This window comes from Pelophylax lessonae (genome assembly GCF_965119305.1).
Source record: "Pelophylax lessonae genome assembly, chromosome: 3".
In the NCBI taxonomy this organism is placed as follows: Eukaryota; Metazoa; Chordata; class Amphibia; order Anura; family Ranidae; genus Pelophylax; species Pelophylax lessonae.
In genome coordinates this window covers 216000266-216015747 of record NC_138770.1, presented here as the reverse complement: position 1 = coordinate 216015747, position 15482 = coordinate 216000266, and the positions used below count along the sequence as shown (strand labels likewise).

Genomic DNA, 15482 nt, shown 5'->3' with positions numbered 1-15482 from the left:
CTGGAGCCACCACAGAAGTCTGTCTTGTGGTCTTGTCTGATGTTGTACCTATGATTTGAAGAAATAAACTCAAGTTTCCAAGTTCCTGGGTCTGGAAGTGCCACTTTCTTCTTCATTTACATGGCCACCACAGAAGAGCCAATCAGGTCTGACGACTCAAGGAGACACACAGACCGAGGGACTGAGGCAGTCTGTCTCACCTGGCCAGGATCTCCGCTTGGAGAGCCTGCGTGTGAAACTGAGCAAAGGGTATCGCCTCGAAGGCCGATACCATCAACCCCAGTCCCGCATACAGGTCCTGAGTGACGAGGACGGGCTGTCCCTGAGGGACCTGATCTCGTCCCGCAAAGTCCGGAGCTTGTCCTCTGGCAAGAACACTTTTGCCTGAGCAGAGTCAAGAATCATTCCCAGGTAGGGAAGACGAAGCGATGGAGACAACGTCGATTTCTGAACGTTGATGGTCCATCTGAACTCCTGGAGCGTCTGCACCGTGGTGGACAGATCGCGCACTAGGTCCTGGCTGGCGCGTGATCTCAGAAGTAGATCGTCCAGGTAACCCAAGACCGCAATGCCCTGAGCCCTCAGCAGGCCCAGAACCAGCGCCAACACTTCGGTAAACACCCTTGGTGCCGGAGCGAGACCGAAAGGTAACGCCACAAACTGGTAGTGGTCCTCTGCGATAGCAAACCGAAGGTACCGCTGATGACCCTCGAAAATGGGGATGTGCAGGTACGCATCCTTCAGATCTATCGAGGCCAGGAATTCCCCTGGACTCAAGAAGGCCACCACCGGAGAGACTCCATACGGAACTTCCGAACACGCACGAAGCTGTTCCGCGCTTTTAGGTCCAGAATAGGACGCACTTTGCCCTCCTTTCTGGGCACAGTGAACAGATTGGAATAAAACCCCCGAAACCTGTCCCGATGAGGCACCGGGACAATCACCCCCTGAGCAAGCAGGTCCTGCACCGCTTGATGCAAGTCCTGCAGACGCCCCGGAAGCAGATGAAGATTGGAGGGAAAGAATCTGTCCGCCGGCCGGGAAAGGAATTCGATCTTGTATCCCGATCGAACGATTTCTAGAACCCACCTGTCCGATACCCGGAGCAACCAAGGTTGGAGGAAACCGCGCAAACGTCCCCCCACCCCTGAAACGGGTGAGGGCGCCCCTTCAGGCAGAGGCGGATTGACCCGCCGCGCCAGCATTGCCGGACTTCTGCTTACCCGCCCAGGGCTTCTTCTGACCGCCCAGGGCCTTGAAGGGCTTGCCCTTGGATTGGTTCCGAAAGGCACGAAAAGGACCCCTGATTTGATCTAGGCGCAGAACCCCGCTTGCCCCGGAAGGACTTGTTCTTCGGGTTCTGGGGCAGCATAGTGCTCTTGCCCCCCGTGACTCCTTTCACCAGGGTGTCCAACGCCTCGCCAAAAAGGCGAGAGCCAGCATAGGGAAAATCAGCAACTGTTTTCCGTGAGGACTGGTCAGCCGACCAGCTCTTCAGCCATATCAGTCGGCGGTTAAGCACCGCGACACTAGAGAGGCAAGGCACTAAGGGGGCCTCATTCAAGGCTGCATCACACAAATACATGACTCCTTGGTGGATCTGATCCACCATTTCCAGCCGGGCAGGCGGAACACCATCGGACACACAAGGTTGCACCTAAGCATCTTAGTCCAATCAGCCACCACCTGAGCCACCAGAACGGACGCGAAAATGGGTTTGAGCAACGAACCCGCCACCGTATACGAACGGCGAGCTAGAGACTCCAACCGCCGGTCCGTGGGATCCCGGAAAACCGGGGTATCCTCAGTAGGAACCAAGGTAGCCTTGTTTAACCTGGCCACAGTGTGATCTACCTGTGGAGGCACACACCATCGTAATTCCGTAGCCGGCGCAAAAGGATAAAGCAATTTGAACCGACTAGGTACCAGGAATGGACGTTTCAACGTGCGCTACATTTCATTAACAGTGTAAGGAAACTCAGCTGGGCAGGGGAAAACCTGCGCAGACTTGCGGGTCCTGTGCGTCCCAAATGAGGACACAACCCCCGGAGGACAGGGCTCATCCTCTAAATGCAAGGTTTCCTTAACAGAAACAATTAACTCATCCATGGTCGCCCGTTCTTCAGGAGAGCCTGGGGAGGAGATGTCAACCCCCTCCATCTCAGCCTCCCCCTCGGACCCCGGGGGGTCCAGGGATGAGCGGGACCCTGAAAAGGGCACGCTCGCAGCAGCAGCCATATCCCCATCTGAATCAGAAGAGAGAGACAATCCGGGCCTCTTTTTTGCAGCACGTTCAGACATCAGCATTTCCATATTAGACACCAAAGTCGCCCCCACAGCAGCCAAATCGGGTCGCAGCGGGGCCACAGGAGAACTGGGGACCCCCACTAAAGCTGGGGGGAACTTGCTTTCCTGAGAATCCACTGCTCAAGTATATCAGAAACAAACAGTGCAAGAAAATGTGTACTGTCCCTTTTAGATCGCTGCGGAATGCGCAGCCCACCGCTACAGCTACAGAGACAAAGACCCCAAAAGGAGAAGAGAAAACTGAGCCAGAAGCGATAATACAGAGGAATATTGAGAGCGATAACCTGCAGAGCCCACAGAGCGTTGCCACCGATGTCCTGCTGCATATGGAAAGGAAGTGATGCTGAAGTAGGCTGAACTTAAGGACTTTCAGACTTAGGGAAATGGTTGCCCCATAGGATAGTATTGGAGGCTTCAAGAAAATGGCCGCCGAACATGCGGTCGGACCGATCGTTCTACACCCACCAAAATGGCGGCGAATGGTGCCAAAACAGCATGTAGTATCGCCCACAGAGAGGCTGACCATGCCTGCCCAAATCAAAAGATGGTGGACCGCGCGAGTTCACTCCGCAGCGGTCGCCACACAACGTCTGCACCCCCAACAATGCACCGAAGTGACACAGGGAAGGGGACCCCCACACATACAGCAAACTGCACAAGCGATCCCCGCAAGGACCGCATCAGGGAGTCACACAGGCACAGACATGGGGGACACACAGCAACACAGACTGCCACCCCAGACAAAGGCCCCACACAGAAGTACTTACCTGTACCAGATGGCGTGGGAAGCCTCTATGCACGGAAAACCGCTGTCCTCATCTGACAGGGAGTGCCGTGAGCCAGGGACATGACACTGCAGCACCACAGATGTGTCCTGTGAGGTAGCCACCTCACGGCTGCATCCCTGCAGCGAACAGGGATGGGTCGTTCGTAATGCCAGGGTGAGCCATAGCTGAACGCTCGATGGAGGGGCTGGGGGTCCATCTGACCCTTTTGCTCTGGAGAACCAGGGCGGTCAGTCCAAATCCCAGCACCGCATGATCCATCTTCATCCGAAGAGAAGACTAACACTAGAAGCTGACAAAATAAACAGCTAGTAGAGTAAGAGAAAAAAACTGACATTTTCAAAGAAAATCAAATAAAAGATTAGGAAGGCTGAGACTGAAGCCCCAGCACAAGGTAATCCTGACTACTCCTGACGCTAGGCAGATTAAAACTCAGTTGGGAGTGGTGATGCAGGGGGGGTATTGACCAGATGGGACAGCCCCCATGGGTGTGTATATGCCAATTCCTTTTGTCTTTGGATTGAGTCTATATGCCTAGCTACTCCTGCGGATGGGAAGTCAATACCAATAGTGATGACTTAGAGGAGGCGGCGACTGTCGGAGGACGTAAGAGAAATTGTGATTCTCATTTTATCCATAATTGTGCAGCTCTAGTTCACACTATTGTGAACACAAACATCACATGTGATTCGCAGATCACATGCAATGTCTCTGCGATGAAAATTCAGCCATACAAACGTTTGTATGGCTGAATTTGCATTGCATTCACACAAAAATGCTGCGGGAACCTTTTTTTACCCGCACTAGAATCGGATAGCATGAGTGTGAACACCCATGCAATCCGATTCCCGTCCGAATTCACAGTTTGCGCTGCCATCTGCAATTTGAGGGTGTCATTAACTTTGTATTGACACCCGCAGTGGTTTACAGAGGGCAGTGTGAACTGCCTGCAATTGACATGGGATGTAGGAACCTGTACTGGAATCACGCTGGTTCCCGCATCACAATAGTGTGAACCCAGGCTTAATCTAGGTAACATACAGTGGCAAGAAAACTGATGTGAATCCCTTGGAATCAACTGGTTTTCTGCAGTCATTTGCCATAAAATGTGATCTGATCCTCATCATCGTAAGTCACAACAGACAAACACAATGTGCTTAACCATTTGACCTCCGGAAGATTTACCCTCCCTTCATGACCAGGCCATTTTTTGCGATACGACACTGCCTTACTTTAACCACTTGTCTACTGGGCACTTTCACTCCCTTCCTGTCCAGGCCAATTTTCAGCGCTGTCACACTTCGAATGACAATTGCACGGTCATGCAACACTGTATCCAAAATACATTTTTAACATTGTTTTGACACAAATAGAGCTTTCTTTTGGTGGCATTTAATCACTGCTGGGTTTTTTATTTTTAGCTGAAAAAAACGAAAAGACCGGAAAAAAAAAGTTTTTCTTAGTTGCTGTCAGTATATTTTGTAAATAAGTAATTTTTCTCCTTCACTGATGTGCGCTGATGAGGTGGCACTGATAGGCTGCACTGAGAGGTGGCACGGATATGGTGGGCAATGACAGGTGGCACCGATGAGCAGTCACTGATGGGCACTGAGGCAGCACTAACTGGCATCACTAATGACTAATAACTGATGGGCACTGCTGGGGATGTACTGTATTCAAGGCACTAATGATCAGTGCCCCGATTACCTGTACAGGTCTCCCCTGCGAGGTGATGCTGCTGATCGGCTACCCTTGCCACACACTCTGTCAGAGTGAGCCCAGGAGAACTTATAATGGGCACTTCCTTGTTTATATGTGAGCGGCTGTGATTGGACTCAGCCGACCACTTGGGTAAACAGCCGCGCCATTGGCTTTTTACAGAGATTGGGGTCACGCTGTGTCTTAGAAACACAGTGTGCCCGTGATTGCAGTGCACCCTCGTATATGACGTTGTCCCAGAACGAGAGTGCATCCCGCCCGCCGTCATTTTACTATACGGCAGGCAGGAAGTGGTTAACTGACAATTGCGCAGTCGTGCGATGCTGTACCCAAATAAAATGTATGTCCTTTTTTGCCACAAATAGAGCTTTCTTTTGGTGAAATTTGATCTACTCTGTGTTTTTTTTTTTTTTTTTGCGCTATAAACAAAGACTGACAATTTTGAAAAAAAAATAAAATAAAAAAATAAATATATATATTTATTTTATTTTTTTTACTTTCTGCTATGTGCATTACAAGGATTTTTACCAAAAAAATGTAGCAGAACCCTACCAGTTTTTGTTCTTAAGAAAAAGCTGTATGTTCAAATATGTCCTTAGAAGTCTGGTTTCTGAATGGGAGTGTCTGTGTTTAATCTAATCAGCTGATGCACTTGCAGTGTACTATGGAAAGTTGCACTGTCTGCATCCCTTTAGAAGTAATTAACCCTTAAGGAGTATATCACCAAAAATAAAATTTCTATTGCAGGGTGTGCCTAAAATGTTACTTGCATCTTAGTGCAGACTTATGAGAAAACCAGTCGGCCCATCACACATGCAGAAAATGACATTCCTGGGGTGGGGCAGGACAACTGTGTACAGAAGGCCTCCAGGTTGCCATATGACAACAAGTTTTACAGAAAATTACAGCTGCAGCAGATTAAAAAGAAAAAGGAAATTTTTAACAACATTAAAGCGGAGCTTAAAAGGGGAAGTTCCACTTTAAGGACTCGTCCCCCGCTCCTCTTGCACAATTGGCACTTTTGAGGAGGAGAGCAGGTACACAATTTTGACATTCCAATGGAAAATATCCTTCCTCCCTCCCCCTGCAGACTTCTGGGACAATGACAGGACCCAGAAGACTGCATCCATTATTCACAATGTGCAGTGCGAATCGCGCATGCGCAGTGGGCTCCGGGCTGTAAAGCCAAAAGTTGTCACAGCTGGGTGCCCATAGTGAAGCTGCCAGCGCCACTGAGAGAGGACAGAGAATGAAGACAGCTGGGCTGAGTGCACTGGACCAGGGGACAGGTGAGTGGCTGTTTTTTAAAAGTTAGCAGCTATACTTTCTGTAGCTGCTGACTTATTTTTTTGATAGGTGGCTGAAACTCCCCTTTAAAGTGGAGTTCCAGCCTTTTCTGTGTTTATTAAAAGTCAGCAGCTACAGAAAGCAGGGTGTGCCTAAACTGTCAAAGCTAGGTACCCGCTCCCCCCCCCCCCCAAAAAAAATGACATACCAAATGTGGCATGTCAGGGGATTAGGACTACCTAAAGCGGAAGTTCCACTTTTGGGTGGAACTCCACTTTAAATTCAAGTACAATTTCAAAACAGGACATGAATTAGGGGCACACTTCCCCGCTTTTAGAACGCATACAAAATGCTTTCACAAAATCTGTCTAGTCTTTATAAATTCCAGTAGTATCTGGCAGCATCAACTCAAAACAGATATCAATTTTAGATGGCCTTCCTGGATGTCTCTGCTTCCTGCTGGCATAACTTGAAGAGAAGAGGTAGAGTGGAATTAGAAACAGATTTCTAGTTTTGAACAGTGTGGGGGAAGGGTTAGAATCCTAATCACGTTTTATTGTTGTAGGTTTCATCTGTGAAACATTTTGGAGACAATAAGTGAGGAGACTTTTGCCACAAAGTGAGCAGAAATGCATCTTTGACAGATGTCCCAGGAACAAGTCTCAATGGGAGATTACCTGTTTCTTCCAGTTCCGGGGACAGCTCTATACCTTTAGATTGCTGTTCCCTTCAATGGTCACCAGAAAAAAAAGTGAAATGAACGCTCATAAACTGGATAATAGACAACGACCTAGACACATCACTAGGACACAAAGAAAAACTTTAAATCAACACTAAGCTGGTATACTCCTAGTGTTTCTTACCTGAGAGCTGTTTCGATCAATGATAAAAATCCAGTGAACTGTGAAACAATGATACTTTTGACATGTGGATCTTTCTTTTTCTGTTCGGTCAGTGCATGCATTAAAGCACTTATCTGTAATGCAAAAATGAATGGCATTTATTTGTAGGACTACACAATACATTATGTCTCAGACTATGGCTTTAAAAGTTTACAAGAGCTTTTTTTTTTGTCAATAAAATAAGAAAGCGTTAGACGCTTTGGGGTTGATTTACTAAAACTGGAGAGGGCAAAATCTAGTGCAGCTCTGCATAGTAACCAATCAGCTTCCAGGTTTTATTGTCAAAGCTTACTTGAACAAGCTGAAGTTAGTAGCCGATTGGCCATCATGCACAGCTGCACCAGATTTTGCACTTTTCAGCTTTAGTAAAACAACCCCTTTACCATGATTTTATTGCTGTCTGTATCCCCGCTATGGAGATTTATCCCTATATTAGTCCTGGCCATTCCCCTGACAAGGCGCATTTGCATGAAACGCGTAGGAAGGGGCCAAACTTTTAACTTAATCATGCCCGCCAAGTCCAAGTCGGTGCGTTTAATCATTGTCTGTTGTTTTTACCTTTTGAATTGGGAGTACCCGTGTGTGTGTGTATGTGTATGTGTATGTATATATATATATATATATATATATATATATATATATAGTCAGGTCCATAAATATTGGGACATTGACGTAATTCTAATATTTTTGGCTCTATACACCCCCACAATGGATTTGAAATGAAACAAACAAAATGTGCTTTAATGGCAGACTTTCAGCTTTAATTTGAGGGTATTTACATCCAAATCTGGTGAAAGGGGTAGGAATTACAACAGTTTGTATATGTGCCTCCCACTTTTTAAGGGACCAAAAGTAATGGGACAATTGGCTGCTGCTCAGCTGTTCCATGGCCAGGTGTGTATTATTCCCTCATTATCCCATTTACAAGGAGCAGATAAAAGGTCCAGAGTTCATTTCAAGTGTGCTGTTTGCATTTGGAATCTGTTGCTGTCAACTCTAAATATGAGATCCAAAGAGCTGCCACTAACAGTGAAGCAAGCTATCATTAGGCTGAAAAAACAAAACAAACCCATCAGAGAGATAGCAAAACATTAGGTGTGGCCAAATCAACTGTTTGGAACATCCTTAAAAAGAAAGAACGCACCGGGGAGCTCAGAAACACCGGAAGACCACGGAAAACAACTGTGGTGGATGACTGAATAATTCTTTCCTTGGTCAAGAAAACGCCGTTCACAACAGTTGGCCAGATCAAGAACACTCTCCAGGAGGTAGGTGTATGTGTGTCAAAGTCAACAATCAAGAGAAGACTTCACCAGAGTAAATACAGAGGGTTCACCACAAGATGTAAACCATTGGTGAGCCTCAAAAACAGGGAGGCCAGATTAGAGTTTGCCAAACATCATCTAAAAAAGCCTTCACAGTTCTGGAACAACATCCTATGGACAGATGAGACCAAGATCAACTTGTACCAGAGTGATGGGAAAAGAAGAGTATGGAGAAGGAAAGGAACTGCTCATGATCCAAAGCATACCACCTCATCAGTGAAGCATGGTGGTGGTAGTGTCATGGCGTGGGCATGTATGGCTGCCAATGGAACTGGTTCTCTTGTATTTATTGATGATGTGACTGCTGACAAAAGCAGCAGGATGAATTCTGAAGTGTTTCAGGCAATATTATCTGCTCATATTCAGCCAAATGCTTCAGAAATCATTGGATGGCGCTTCACAGTGCAGATGGACAATGACCCGAAGCATACTGTGAATGCAACCAAAGAGTTTTTTAGGGAAAGAAGTGGAATGTTATGCAATGGCCAATTCAACCCCCTGACCTGAATCCAATTGAGCATGCATTTCACTTGCTGAAGACAAAACTGAAGGGAAAATACCCCAAGAACAAGCAGGAACTGAAGACAGTAGCAGTAGAGGCCTGGCAGAGCATCACCAGGGATGAAACCCAGCGTCTGGTGATGTCTATGCGTTCCAGACTTCAGGCTGTAATTGACTGCAAAGGATTTGCAACCAAGTATTAAAAAGTGAAAGTTTGATTTATGATTGTTAATCTGTCCCATTACTTTTGGTCCCTTAAAAAGTGGGAGGCACATATACAAACTGTTGTAATTCCTACACCATTCCCCTGATTTAGATGTAAATACCCTCAAAGTAAAGCTGAAAGTCTGCAGTTAAAGCACATCTTGTTTGTTTCATTTCAAATCCATTGCGGTGGTGTATAGAGCCAAAAAGATTAGAATTGTGTCAATGTCCCAATATTTATGGACCTGACTATATATATATATATATATATATATATTTTTTTTTTTTTACAATATAGAGGTGTAATGCAGAGTTACAGAATGTATGGCCTTTGTTCCCTTGCATAACATCCTGCATGTGGTTATCCGGCTGAGCTGATTAATACTGGAGGCACCTAGGCATTCCAGAAATGGTGTTTATGCTGGTGGTTTGCTGCTGGAAACCTGGAATCATCTAAATGTTAACATGCCTTGTTGATCTCTGTGATTGAGGATTAACATAATTTGGTAAGAGGCTCATTCATATTTTTTTTTTTTTTACTTCATAATCTTACACCCACACTCCACCTGTGGGGGTTGTGTTCCGCCTTGCCCGTCCGTTCGTGCTCCCTCAGCTCCCAGTGGAGATACCTATGGTCTTGCTTTACCTCCAATGCCACAAATATCTGAGCTGACTTGTAGAGTTTGCGAATGTGGGTGGCTTGTCTCCCCCTCCCCCTTCCCCTTTCCAATTTTTCTATTCATCATGTTTGCAATTTTCTATACACATATATATATATTCTTTGTAGATATGCATCACATACTTGCTCCTGATGAAGTGGCGAACTTGGTCCACGATATGCGTCGAGCCTATTTATGCTATGACTTCATTTATAAGTTTCTACTACTTCAATACCCTATGGAATTTATTTATGTTAGTGGTTATTAATTGGATTTGGGCATTAATTATCAGCTCTTGTGTAATTCTGAGTATTTCAATATTCTGTAACATGTCATGTTTTTACATTCTTGTATTTTATTAAATGTGTATTTATATCCCTGCCAGTCTCGTCATGTCTCTCATTCAAAGTCCCAAACTCCTCTATTCTCATTGCAAAGGGATGGAGGCACATGGCAGTTCCACCTTGCGCTTCATTTAAAGTCCCACAATTCCCCTTCCTCTCATTCATATGGTGAAGGGCACAAGGGCACGTGTGCTTATCAAGAATCGTGAATTCTGCTGCTGGAAGGCTGGAATTCCTTATTTACTTATGTTTGAAAAGGCTCACTTTTTTATATTTATTTTCACAACACTTGGGAATTATTGAACTTTAGGTTTAATGTGATGTTTTCGCTTGTATGTGCGCCTATTTTTTGTGTAAATTAGTCCTGCTGTCCACTGTCAGAGACAAAGTGAGGAGAAATCCAAATAAATAATTTTGAGTTGTCAGCAGAGGTGAGGAAAAATCCTCTACAGGGAAGACCTGCCCCTATGACAACTATTTAAAAATCTCCTGTTGTGTCTCTGTGACAGCAAGTGAAAAGAAATTTCCCCTGTAAAACACAGGTAGCAAAAAAACAAGAGTTTCAGACCTCCCCTATTTAAAAAAAAAAAAAAAAAAAGGTTTTAAATGTAAAGATGTATTGCGTGTCTTACTTTGGAACTGGACATCCATTTCTGATCATTATTTTGGTTGTCACTCATGTTGCAATCGTCCTCTGGACATTCCAGCAAATGTTCCATGTACAATTCACCTCTGCACATAGGACACTTTGCCTTTGGCTGCAGGGAAAAATGCAGGTTGAAGACTGAAAATTTTAGTAGAATATTATTTAATAGTAAAAAGGAAAAAGAAAACGCTCACCTTATTTCTGTGAATAACTTGACAAATGCACTCTTTACAAAAGACATGTGCACAGCGGGTTATAACTGGCATGTTCAGAGACTCCAGACATATAGAACATTCTTCATCTGAGCCGGAGCTCAGCACCATCTTTATCTTGTTCACCAGCTTCTCTCGCAATTCATCAGGGGTTGAACTGGCTGAAAATATACACGTTAAGAGGCACACTATATGTTTTAGTTCAGGATATCATTTTTACACCTCTTGTGTAGGTCTAGTCCAAACAGTTTTTTTTTTTTTTTGGATTGAGTGGGTGTAAGCAATTGTGGGGAAAGGATTAGAACCCCTGTCAGGTTTTTTACTGCTCCCAGGGCTCCATTAGAGAGATTTCCCCTCATTTTTTGTCCTTCTAACATTAAACTAGACAGGAAGTGAGGAGAACTCTTTAACAGCAATACAGAATGAACAGAAAGAAAATGCATTTATTTAGTAGAATATGGAAAAGCTAGAATCAATGTCAGATTTTATTTCTGTCTATACTCCCTGTTGAATATTTTACCTTTTTTCATAGTTACATAGTTAGTCAGGATGAAAAAAGATGCAGGCACATTTAAATCCTTTGTTCAAATGCAGGTGAATGGGGAATACCTAATTCTTGGTATTTCCAATATAACAGGTTTCAACATGCAGTGCAGTGCCAGTTCCGGACAGACCCAATAGCTCTTACTAATGCTAGCTTGGAAAAGCTTTTACTGAGACCTGAACATAATCAACGAATATCTAGCCATTATACCACACTGACATGGGTAGAAGGTAGGCACAATCAGAAGACTAGGGAGAGATGGTGTATAATAGTTCCAGAGCTGACAGCTGAATTATGGGAGGAAGTACTTATTTCTTATATAGACATGGTCATATTTGAAAAAGACAAGATAATCCAGCTAAGGTACCTGCATCAAATGTAATACACACCCAGTTCAAAATGGGGAGAAGAGACACCCCTCTGTGTCATGTGTTTATTGACTGAGGGCTCCTCTTTGCATATAGTGTGGGAATGCAAAAGAATTCACCCACTGAAAACGTTCCGACTCTGGAACTGGTACAATGACCCCTTGTGAGAGCAAATCCTGTACAGCCGCAAGAAGACCCTGCAGCCAATCCTGGGACAGACGCAGGTTGGAAGGAAAGAACCTTGCTGGGGGCAAAGACCGAAACTCGATCTTGTAACCAGACCGGATAAACTCGTGGACCCATTTGTCCTGAATGAAAGAAGTCCACAGGGCCGGCAAGAAGCAAATAGGTCACCCCACCCCATGTACGGGTGAGGGTGCCCCTTCAGGCAGAGGAGGACTTGTCTGCGGTGCCAATGGAGCCAGCTTTTTACTTACCAACCAGGGTCTCTTGGAACCTCCCAAGAAGGCACAGGAGGATTTGGAACCCTTGTCCTGCGCCCCTGCGGGGGGAAAGGGGCACTTGTGGGCTGAGAAGACAGGACCACGTTTGTGGCCAGGCTCTCTGCTTTTTGTGACCTGCGGAAGCAGGGTGCTCTTACCTCCAACGAGACCTTTTATGATCTCCTCCATAAAAGCCCCGAACAGACAATCCCCCACACAGAGAAGATACGTCAGCACCTTTTTGGAAGCCTGGTCCGCAGACCAGCATTTCAGCCAAAACATACAGCGAAAGGTCACCACAGTCACAGACGCCCTGCAGGCTAACGGGGGCTGCATCCAGAGAGGCATTGTAGCCCCTGTATCAGCTGGTTCGCCGATTCCGCCAGCTCAGGGAGATGTTGACCCCCTTCCAAATCCTGGCGCAGAAGCTTTGCCTATTCCATTAAGGTCTGAGAGACCAAGGCAATGGCGAACACCGGCCTCAAAATTGAACCTTCTACGGTGAAGAGATGGCGAGCCAGAGATACAGTCTTCATGTCTACAGGGTCTTTAAAGGACGGAGTGTCCTCCACTGGTAGCAAAGTGAACTTATTTAATCTGGAAACCTGAGAATCCACCACCGGTGGACTAGTGACAATCTCGTTGAAATAATTGAAGGTCTGCGGGTACCAAATTGCACAAGCGTGGCTGAAGCAGCATTAGCTGAGTCTGCCATTTTTAGAGTTTCCTGCACTGATACAATCAGTGCATCCACAAGCGCTTTCTCTTATGCAGATGTAGTGGAAGAGGACTCATCCTCACTGTCTGAGCACTTAAAGTGTGAGGACACAGATCCCATGGGGTGACTCGCGTCCGTGATGGCCAAATCAGCAGAGGACGCAGAGGAAGCAGGTGAAGGCAGAGGGCGGAGGTCTCTTTTGAAGAGCCATATCTACTTTTTACACCAGTGACTGCAGGGCTGTCGTCATGGCCCCCAGGGCGGGCTGAGACCAAGAGGGCCCCACAGCCTCAGAGTGGGTCAGGAGGTGATACATGTCTGGGGGCTCCATAGTAACCTGGGGACCACCAGCCATGTTTGCACAAAAAGACTGAGAAAACGCTGTGATAAAACCAACCACTGCAGTAACGATGACTCTACAGGTCCCAGCGCTTCAAACCGCACTGCTATAGCGGGAGGAGAAAGGATATATAGCCCCAGTGACTCACCACCACCGCTTTTGTAGGGAGAGAGAAAGCACCAAACTGCTTGCTCCATGCCGATCAGAGAAAAAGAGAAAACGGCTGAACTGCCGCTAGAGGCCCACCACCGAGCACTGCTCCTATAGGCTACAAGAAAATGGCCGCCCATAGGCTTTAATGGATACCTACTAAAACATGGCCGTCGGGCTACACAGACATGACCGCCGATCTCCCATGCAGTCAGCTATGGGAAAATGGCGGCACCATGTGGCGAGCGCATGACTCCCTGGACCCCAGCAGGTATCTCACCCAGCAAGGGGGGCACAGCTAGGGACCCTCCATCAGGGCATTATGGCACCAGTAAAAAGCAAATAGAGCCGCCACAGCACGCTCCCACCTACTCACCACACCTTGGGAACCGGGTGGGCACCACTCTTCACAGATCACCTCCCCATCTTGAAATGGGGGGGGGGGTGCTGCAGGCCAGGGGTACGCTGCGACTCAGGCCGCGACTCGATCCTGTGCGTCCTTGTGAGGTGTCTCATTTGCCGGCCAGCCCCCGTCCAGTGGGGCTATGTTGCGGCCGACCTAACGCGGAGCTGCAGTCTGCACACGCTCCAGGGCTAGAGTAGGGAGACCGCAAGGATTCAGGATATCCAGTGCGTCACCCAGTCCAGCAGTTGATTGTAATTTTTGCTGGAACAGACTTGAGTGTAGAAAGAAAACAACAAAAGGAGAAAAGTACAGTTTAAAAAGGAAAAAATGCTAGGACCATAGATCTCAGCAAGGAGCTAGGTCCTTACTCATGACTAGGCAGAAAAAAGCGGAGATCCTATAGCAGGAAGTGGGAGAATACCCCCTATGACTTCCCTATAGGCGTAGTCAATTTTTTTCTGCCTAGTGTCCTACTCTTGTAGGGGGGCAGCATAATCCAACGGTCAATGAAGATATGAAGCTGTGTCTGTCAAAACATTTTTACACAAATTTGTCATTGAAATGATTTATTGCTCACGCATGCCATGGGTATATATGGAATTACACCCCAAAATACATTCTTCTGCTTCTCCTGAGTATGGGGATACCTCATGTGTGAGACTTTTTGGCAATCTAGCTATATACAGGACCCCAAAACCAATCACTGTCTTCAGGCTTTCTAAGGGCATAAATTGTTAAATTTTACTCCTCACTACCTATCACAGTTTCGGAGGCCATGAAATGCCAAGATAGCCCAACCCCCCCCCAATGGCCCATTTTCGGAAAGTAGACACCCTAATCTATTTGCTGAGAGGCATTTTGATTATTTTGCAGATCTCGCTTCTTTTCACAAAGTTTTCAAAATTGAAAAAAGAAAAAAAAAATTGCCCTTTTCTTTCTTCATTTTGCAAAACAAATGAGAGCTGCAAAATACTCACCATGCCTTTTAGCAAATACCTTGGGGTGTCTACTTTACGAAAAGGGGGTCATTGGGGGGGGGGTGTGCTTATTTTGAACCCCCAAACATCACATATTTTTTAAAGCAGAGGCCCTACAGAACAAAATGGTGGGTGTTGCAATGTTTTTTTTTTTTTTTTTGTCACACGGTATTTGCGCAGAGATTTTACAAACGCAATTTTTTGGGGGAAAAAACTTTTTTTAAATTTATTGCCCAAACCCATCTGTGACTCTTTGTAACTACCACTGTCTCTCACACTAACTGAAGTTTCAAGTGACACTAATACAGTGATCAGTAAATTATCTGTATACTGTATATAGTGTACACTGTGACAGTGAAAGAGTTAACTGGGTGGTGATCAGGGGGTTAAATGTGTGCCTATGTGTACTGGTGTCAGTATAGTGCTTGTGTACTCACTGTCTGATGCTCCCTTCTCTCACGCTGGAACCGAAAAGTGCTCAAGGAGAGAAGATTGCACAATTTCCTGTGCCTGTGTTTACATTACACAGGCACAGGACTTTCTGCAATTGGTCAGAACCAATCACCAGGTCCAGGCCAAAAATCATTGGCCTAGACCTGATGACTGATCGGTTCTGAACCGAATCAGAACATTGCAGGGACAGTG

At 46.0% G+C, this 15482-nt stretch overlaps 1 protein-coding gene across 1 annotated transcript in view; it reads right to left on the bottom strand.

Annotated features, from left to right (window-relative positions):
• Window positions 1-15482, bottom strand: part of HLTF (helicase like transcription factor) — a 173926-nt gene that overhangs the window by 42326 nt on the left and 116118 nt on the right. The window contains exons 20-22 of the mRNA XM_082251177.1: window positions 10874-11052; window positions 10666-10791; window positions 6962-7074 (exon numbers count right to left, since the gene is read on the bottom strand). Of these exons, the coding sequence (XP_082107303.1) occupies window positions 6962-7074; window positions 10666-10791; window positions 10874-11052 (418 nt within the window). The remainder of the gene's footprint in view (window positions 1-6961; window positions 7075-10665; window positions 10792-10873; window positions 11053-15482) is intronic.